This window comes from Hippoglossus stenolepis, chromosome 16, assembly GCF_022539355.2.
Source record: "Hippoglossus stenolepis isolate QCI-W04-F060 chromosome 16, HSTE1.2, whole genome shotgun sequence".
Lineage (NCBI taxonomy): Eukaryota > Metazoa > Chordata > Actinopteri > Pleuronectiformes > Pleuronectidae > Hippoglossus > Hippoglossus stenolepis.
In genome coordinates, this window is record NC_061498.1 from 3,674,424 (window position 1) to 3,683,315 (window position 8,892).

At 45.5% G+C, this 8,892-nt stretch overlaps 1 protein-coding gene across 2 annotated transcripts; it reads right to left on the reverse strand.

Annotated features, from left to right (window-relative positions):
- Window positions 1-942: 942 nt before the first annotated feature.
- Window positions 943-5,710, reverse strand: cbx7a (chromobox homolog 7a). 2 transcript variants are annotated; one of them, XM_035181540.2, is made up of 6 exons: window positions 5,484-5,710; window positions 4,361-4,404; window positions 4,112-4,177; window positions 3,629-3,695; window positions 2,585-2,975; window positions 943-2,494 (listed from the first exon to the last, which is right to left on the reverse strand). In XM_035181540.2, exons 1-6 carry the CDS (start codon window positions 5,550-5,552, stop codon window positions 1,962-1,964), a joined length of 1,170 nt encoding a protein of 389 aa, XP_035037431.1. In that variant the 5' UTR covers window positions 5,553-5,710; the 3' UTR covers window positions 943-1,961. The 2 variants fall into 2 exon arrangements, with proteins under 2 accessions (XP_035037431.1, XP_035037432.1); XM_035181541.2 differs by having other exon boundaries at window positions 2,585-2,903; window positions 5,484-5,709.
- Between the last annotated feature and the right edge of the window lie 3,182 nt (window positions 5,711-8,892).

Consider the following 8,892-nt stretch of genomic DNA (forward strand, 5'->3'; position numbering starts at 1 on the left):
TCCTGCTGTTACAAAGCCCTGTTCTCCAGAGGATTTTTTTTTTTATTATTCTCAACTAAGGACATAGCTGAATGTAAAATGAGAGAACAATTTGAAATATATACATTTCTTATTTTCATCTTGCACAAGCGTAACTGCGTGTTTACAGTTGATGAGGTTTTGGTCACTGGGGTTGGAGCTTCTTGTTTATGAAGGTTAATTATTTAAAGTTGGCTGAACTGCGTGCGACGCTTAATAAAATTAATATACTACTTTAATGAGTATAATAAGTACTATCACTAAATAAGTTCAACACTTTTACATCTGATTTCTTTGGGATATATAAATCAACCTTTATATAAAAGTCCATTTTATTCATAACAATAAATAAAACGAGTAACCCCCCAAATTAGATTGAATAAACACTGAGCCCATGATCCACACTCAGTCGTTTTCTCTTTCCAGGAAACATTGTGCTCTCTAGTGGTGATACATGGCAGCGTGGTAGTTTGATATAAAGGCACTGAATGCATCACTCTTACTGTTTTCTGCAGATATATATAGTGTGATGAGATCATTATATAGTGTCAGATTACTCCTCAACTCTCTGCTGACGGATCATTGTGAATATTCACTGTTCACAAGTCTCTCTTCTTCCAGAGGATTCAGACCTTTTGCACACTTGTAGATTTCACTGTCGATTGATGAGCCAGTGTAATGAATCTAAAACAGGAGATGTGTTTCTTTCCCTGACTAATTCACACACACACCCTCTAGTAAAACATCCCAAAGCAAACATCTTGGTCTAATTTGTGTCAGTGAGGTGTGACCCTGGCTCAAATGGGATTCGAACCGGGAACCTTCTTGCTATGAGGCGACAGAGCTGCGAATTCAATGTAAAACAACGATAAACACTTAAAAACTTATTGTCAACCCAAATGTTAAACATGCTCCAGGAGTCGGTTTCTTTAGTTCATATTTATTGGAAATGCAGTCAAAATAAAAAATTAGCTTGTAAGAGACATGTTACCGTTGTCAGATAAGAGACTGATTCACATACATTTAGTGACATAAATTACTTTAGCTTATACATGTGACATGCAAATAAATAATATCCTACCAGAGTTTGACCTAATGTACAGTTTCTTCCTTTCCTACCTCACCCTGCACAGCGTTGACAGCGGCAGTGTAAACTGATATCTCCTCTTTTGAAATGCACAAAGGCGAGTGAAAGAGCGGACTATCAATTGGTAATACAAAAATAGAACCAGGTAGCATTTTATAAAGTAAAAGACAGCAGACAGCGAACACAACTGTGTACTTCTTCTTTTTTTTATTTTTTTTTTGTGCCTCCACCTCCCTTGAAATGCAGAACTTCATCTAAGCAGCAGGCATTAATTCTATCTCTTTGTTTCATGTCTTTTGTGACAGAAATAAACCTCTTCAATAAAACACAGGACAGTGCTTTGTGCACGCGTGGCACAGACTGGCGGGTCATGCGGTTTAGCTCTGTGTGCAAACTGAAAACAACAAAAAAGAAAACAAGAGCAGTGTCTTTACAAAAACGTTGTTCCGTAAGAAAGAGGAGCGGCTGAAACAGAGCCCCGAGAGCAGATGTGCGTCTGCCTGGAAAGCACTGAGGACGACTAGAAAAAGTAGCTGCGTGGAAGTAAGTCGACTGGAACGTCTGTCAGGCCGCTGCCTCGCTCTGTAAACCCAGCGGCCCCGGGAATGAAAACCATTGTGATCGATTTATTGCAACAGAGGATTTTTTGGGGACCTCAGGCTTCCTGTCTGATTAACGAGCAGCACTGATGAAAATTACCGCTCACTCCTTTCTTCAAAGGCAAAAAATGTCTTCATGGAACTCAGTAGGAAATGAGTGTAGTTCTGTAAACGTGGAAATTATTTTTACATACAAGACTATTTACATGTAGAAAATGAGTGGTAACTCTGATCGTGGTGGTTTCGGATCTCTTGGTTCAGCTGCTCTTAAAGAAGCCTTCGGCCACCGTCGCTTCTTTAAAAGTCACCGTGAGCGCGTTGATAGTCACGTTTGTCACAATCACACTCCCAGAAATCGTCGTGGTAACGCTCTGATTGTTGCCGCCCACCTCGTCGGTCCTCGCCTCAGGAGTGGAGCAGGCGGCGTCGGGGGCTGCGGCGCCCGCCGTCTTGCCGCTCCCCTGAACGCTCCCCTGAACGCTCACTATCACTGAGACTGTGTCGTTCCTCTCTAATCTGGGACATTCCGACCCTGACTCCACCTCCACCTCCTCCTCCCAATCTGACCTGTCGCCCACGGTAACTGCATCTTCTGGTCTGGCCACCATCACCGAGGCGGCATCCTTCGATTGGCTGCACGTTAACGTTTGGTCCTGTTTAGTTTCACATGCATCTGGTCCGTCAGTCCATGCATCCGAGTCCGCCATGGTCAGGTCGGCGTCCACCTTCTCCTCCACGTCCATCAAGTCCTGTCGCTCCAGCAGCGGGGGGGAGCTGCACTCCGACACACCTGAAAGACAGAAAACTTCTGTTTATTCACAAAGGTCAAAGGTCATCGCTGTGCCACTGAATTTCTAATTGATCCACTTGGAAAACAAACCATATAAACTGTCTTCCTGTTGCTCCTCTGAGGTGCTTTCGTACTCCTCCTGCTTCTCTTCTTCGCTGGTGCCGCTCCAGTCCTCCTCCATGGGCTCCTCCTTCTTGCTCAGCGGTTGGAGGGGTTTGTCCGAGGGCTCGTCCGGCCCCCGCTTAGCCACCCTCTGCTTGCTCCTCCTCCTTAGCGGGTGGCGGTACATTTTGCTGCACTCACCCGTGTCCACGTCCGTGCTCATGGCGCGGGTGAGGGAGAGACGCAGCCGGGGCGCCGGCTTCACTGCGACCTTGTGGGCGCTCCGCAGGTCCATGGCAAAAATGTTCTGGGTCAGGGCAAAGGTGACAGAGGAGTCACTCCTGTGTTTGTTTGGAGGTGTGAACAGCAGCATTGAGTTCTGGGAAATGTAGTGTTAAAGGTTAAACGCCGTCATTTTGTGTATTTATGTTGATGAAAAGACCAAAAGCAATAATGAAGTGATGCATCATTGCCGTCATTAAAAATACAAAGATTCCACAGTGATGCTAACAGTTGAGTAGGGCTGCTTTGAGTTGAATGCTAACAGCAGCATGCTAACAACAGTGTGCTAACAGCAGCGTGCTAACATGTGCAGAAATATAAAAACTACAATATTTAACTAAACCACTGAACCTTTGTAAAGATTTACATCGTCAATAGGAACCGTTGGGTTTGGGGTTCAGGTCCACAGAGAGCGAAGAGTCAGAGGAGACACTTGTTTGTTTTGATCAAGTTATTTCAAGGTGTTACAAATGTTTTGGAGGGAAAAACTATTGCATTTTGGGAAATGTACAATCCGTTGTTTTTCTGTGTTTGACCCACAAATAATGAACTAAAAGTAAAGAATCTTCTTCACTTTGACCAATTTCACAACTTCAATGAAGTACAAAACTTAATTGATGGAAAAGTCCTTAAATTCTATCACACTAAACTTATCTTAGAACTCTCGTCTGAGGATTATTTAGAGACGTTCCTAAACAAGCCCTGCAGCAGTTAGAGTTACTGAGCGAAGTAAAGCAGAAGTTTCTTTACCCGCAGCAGGAGTCTCCTGGGTCTGAGGCCTTTCCTGCGATAGGCCAGAGCTCGGAGCTTCTCCTGACTGGAAGAGAGGTGGACACAGAGGGACAGAGTGACAGAGAGAGACGGACTGTGAAACCGTTTTTCAGATACCGGAGAATGTCCAGAACGCGATGAACAACACAGCAGGAGATTCTCCACTCAGACACAACAACAGAATAATCTAACGTCTTTATGATTCAATCAAACAGACATCTACATGTGTGGCTCCGCTTTTCATCCGGAGATATTTGTTGTTGTTTTTTTCAGTTTTGGAACAGTTTCTACTGAGGGGCTGACTCTGAAACTCCAGAAAATGTCCAGAGCCTCTCACTGGGACATTTGCGTTCTCACGTACAGCCCCTCTGAAGAATGTCAGGAGTTTCAGTGCACGTCTGAAAGCAGCTAAAGCGACGGGACTAAAAGAAAAATCCCCAAAAAGTTTCTGTTATTACTCACTTTTCCTCGTAGGCCAGGACCAGGCGAGGATCCAAAATATTGTCCTCCGGTTCCCAAGTGCTGTACCTGGTGAAAACAAAAAACACGTTCAAATCCCATCCATCAATTACACATAAATCTCTTCATGTGTCCATCGATCTATTCCGGGACGCGCTGCTCGCTCCAGCTCAGACACACACGTTATAAAAAGGCTCCTGAGTTTATATAGAGGGAATGAGGTCACTGGACGATGACTCGAGGTTTACTCACTTTGGGGGCCATCCCTGCCATTTCAGTAGATACTCCACATTACCCTGAGGAGAGGGGGGGGGGAGAGAGAGAGAGAGAGGGAGGAGGGTGAGATACAACACACACACACAACCTGCACTTTGTAATCTGCACTGGTGCCATGTGTGTATGTGTGTGTGTGTGTGTGTGTGAAGAATAAAAAGGGTAACTGTCACTTTAAGATGAGGAGTAAAGGGGGGGGGGGTGGTCATGGACGTAGTTCTCGGGATTTTTCTCGGGACTGACGTCACTGACAGTATCTTTTTTTTTTCCTCTCGCGCGCCGCGGTGACGTGACCGCACGTGGCCACACAAGCCGGCTCCGGCGACGCACGCGCTCTCATTCTCGAGGATTTGCAGCGGCGGGCTCGGATAGGTGGGGCCAAGCACGCGAGCATGTAAACAGTGGCGTTGCGCAACGTTCGAGTCCCACCTCCGAGTGAACCCCTCAAACAACAACAAGAAATAAGTGGTGCGCAAAGTGCGTGCGCGTGGAAGAAAAGAGAGAAGCTGTAATTTAACACCGTTTCACATTCTTAACTTTTCCGTGTCGGATTGAATGAAGCGGATGTCACGCGCGCTTCCTCCATCACAGGACATGCTGTGCGTAAACATGCGGAGCTCCGTGCGTAAAGCGGCTCCATCCTCTGTTCCCAGCGTCCCCACTACACGCGCAGCGGCGGGACACTATCACGCAGCACCCGGTTGACATTACGCAGCACTTCCCGCACGCTGGCGTAACCCAAATGAAGTGCGCAGCTCGTTTCCAGAATACACGCCCCCTTTCTCCGGTTTACTACAGCTGCGTAGGCGCCTCCAAAACACGCTCGTGTCGCAGCACCGCAGCTGGAGCCCCGCGCGTGGAAGGTTACAGGTCAGCGGCGCGCGGCACCTCCACGCAAACAACACACAGAGAGAGAGAGAGAATGGAGGAGGTTGTTTTGCGTAAAGTGCACGAGGGGGGGGGACTGCGTAGCCTAGTTTTGTAAGCGCACGAGGACAGAGGCTGGCACAGTGAGCACACGCTGCTCCACCGGGACAACGTCCAGCATCATGCTTGTTAGAATAAGTTGTATGAGTTTGTGCGGAGTGTGGCGCCGCCTCACCTTCCTCATCCTCTTCTTCGTTATGGACTCCACCGCGAACACCTGGTCTCCAATGGATGACAGCTCCATCGCTCCACACTGCGCGCGTGTGCGCTCAGAGGAGCGAGCGCACAAAATAAAAACACACAGAGAGAGAGAGAGAGGAGGAAACACAAAGTTCTCTCTCTCCTCTCTCTGACTCTGACTCTCCCTCCCTCCCTCTGGAACTTTCTCTCTCTCTCCCTCCCTTTCTGTCTCTCCTTCTCTCCCCCCCTCTCTCTCTCTCCCTCCCTTTCTCTCTGCCTCCCTCCCTCACTTTTTAAAATCTGCGACACATCAACACCGGACAACGCGCTGCTATAAGCGGGCGCGCCCCCTTTCCATTGCGTAGGACCGAGCCCCCATTAGGTGTGCCCGCGTCCTCGAGGCCGCGCACGCAAATTGGAGCAGAGTGCAGGAGAGGGGCCGAAATAAAGGAGAAGGAGGAGGAGGAGGAAGAGGAGGAGGAGGAAGAAAAGGAGGAGGAGGAAGCGGAGGAGGAGGAAGAAGAGGAGGAGGAGGCGGAGGGACAAGAAGGTTATTGTGAAACAAAACTGATGTTGTAATGATGTCTAAAAAAATTCGTACATTTAATTCAGATAAAGACGCAAATCTAATAAATGTACTCGTTCTTAATTTCGGGCGGGAAGGTTCGACAACAAAGTCGTATGATTATGTGAAAAAAGTTGTAATTTAATGAAAAAAGTCCCAAAGTTGTGATACTGCGAAAATAAAGTTATAAATAGTATAATAACAATAATAATAAATCCATGTGGTTCCTTCTTCAGGACAGACTCAGTTTCGTGATGAAAACAAAACATGAAGTCTTTCGTTATTTGTGAAACTTTTACTTTAGAGAATAAGTTAACAAGATGCTTGACTTTATTCTTGTAATATTACACCTTTTTTCTTATGAAATAATAATAATAACTTTATCGCAACTTTCAGGGGACCCAAGGACACTTTACATATTTGAGGGAGAAGGACAAATTTAAGACAAAGACAGATTATGACTTTGGTCTTTTTACATTACGACTTTATTTCTTGAAATCTCAGATCATCGTCATTCTTTTCAAATCAGGTTTTTGTATTTGTTCAAATCCGTGAAGCCAATTCATGCTTAGTGTAAATTTAGCTGGAGAAAGCTGCCTATTAGCTTAGCTTAGCATAAAGAACGACACCAGCAAACCTGAGTCCGAACAAAACTAACACAATTGTAATTGTTCTTTATGTGAGCTGGTTTGTAGATGTTTTTTTTTTTACCTGTTCCCCCACATTTTCAGTCTTAATGCTAAGCTAAGCTAACTGGCTGCGGCAGATAAGTATTTCCCAAACAGCTCAGTCATGTCATTGGCTCCAGATGTAACGTCTTCCTGTGAAGAGCTTGTGTAATTAAAAACCTTGAAAGCACTGAGCTGCAGCATGAGAGCGAAACAGAAAGTGAACTGGTGTCTCATTATGTAACAGTTTCCAAGGAAGGAAAGATCAGAATCTGCAATGGAAATGAAAGCTTTGCTCGATTCTCTGGAAGTAAACGTCCACACCTCCAGCTGTGTTTGATCCAAATATGGAACCAAACAGCTCAACACTGCTGAAAGTCTTAATTTTACACCCTGAATGCTAAGCAACCGCTGCAGAGCCGAGAGCTGGGAAAAAAAAGCTTGAGTACGATAAAGATCTCAGTGACGATAATGGTCCCTGATGTTGAAGCCAACATTTCTCCTTTTTAACTTAAAATCTCGGCTCAGCGGTGTGATCACAGCTGCTGATCACACACTTATCTAATTTTATACCTGAACATCTACACATCCAGGCCCCGTGTAGGAAGATCTGACAGAGGGAAAGTGACGGCTGTGGAAAAAAGGCCTGGAGCCAGATTCCTATTATCTTTCACTGAGGCTGATGTGGATCAGTTTACAATAAAACTCTATGAAACCACACACACACACACACACACACACACACACACACACACACACACACACACACACACACACACACACACACGGTCTACGGTCCGCGGTCTCTCTCTGCACCTGGAACACTTGCATCACTTATGGGCATTGGGTGTCATGGCAACTGTTTCTACAGCGACTGCTGAAAAGCTGGATGATGGCGATGAGACAGCGAGAGGTTGATGAACAGTTCAGAGCTGAAAAGTGATCCACACCTACACTGACCCGACTTTAACCTTTGACCCCCCCGGCCCTGAGGTTATAAAAAACAGCCCAGACACGAAAATCCCATAATAATCCAATCACATTCTTATATAATCCCATGTCGCCTGTGATCGGGATTTTCAATCGAAGGAATTTTCGTAGATGTTCACGGCTGCTCTGGTTAGGTTGGATTTAAATTAATCCTGAGACTAAAGATGATTATCAATTAATCTTTCAATTACAATTAATAATCGTGTAAAATGTAAACATAAAACCATCCTGTTTATTTTTTGACTGTTGTTTCCACACTGACTTAGATCACCGGGCTTCATCCGTTACGATGACGCCATATTTCTAAAAATAAAAGCCTCACGGTGTCTGATGTTGACCTCACTGGTGTTAAAATTGATGAAGCTGATGAAGAGCGATGGAGAAGAGAGAAAGAAAGAGAGAGAGAGAGAGAGAAAGAGAGAAAGCAGCAGAGGTGAAAACCACTTTCACACCAAAGTTAACGGGTAAATGCCGTTTTTTTAAAATAACGTTAAACACAATGTTTCCATTGCAGGAAAAGCAAAGTACGACTTTCATTGTACGGTGCGACAACTGTTTTCCTTGTGCAGATGACAATTAAGACTCTTTTTGTTTTTGCCTGATGAGTCATGTTGGACGTCACAAACCACAGAGCCGCTCTCTCTCTCCTCGCCGTCTTGCCAAATTTGCTCGTTCACACGGGCGTCATGTTTCCGTCACTGCTAACCTGAACCCGAGTCTGCTGCAGAGTCATTTGACCCGGGAGCTAACGATGATTGAATCCATTCACACCGCATGATCGTGGGTTTTCCGACCAGAGGAAAAGGTGTCTATAGATATCCTGACTTTTACGTGTGAGTTTTCTCCAGTAGACGTGCTCGTCGTTGGTCAGGAACCATTTCTGTAACTTTCCAAAAACCACCAACACAACATTCACACCCAGTTTGAGCCATGGTGGACGTGTTGTGGTGAGAAAGAGAAGCCTGGGATCAAACTTTACTCATTCTTGACACAACAACAACAACAGTATTTCTGCCACTTTCCTCGTCAACCACCGAGTTCACCATTGTGAACGTGTTTCTGCACAAACAGGCTGAGAACACACGACCTCCCTCCACGACGTCCGGCTCCTCACGTCACCGTAACGTCCAGCGGGAACACGGACGACTTACAACACATCGTACAAACTACTTCTGATCAAG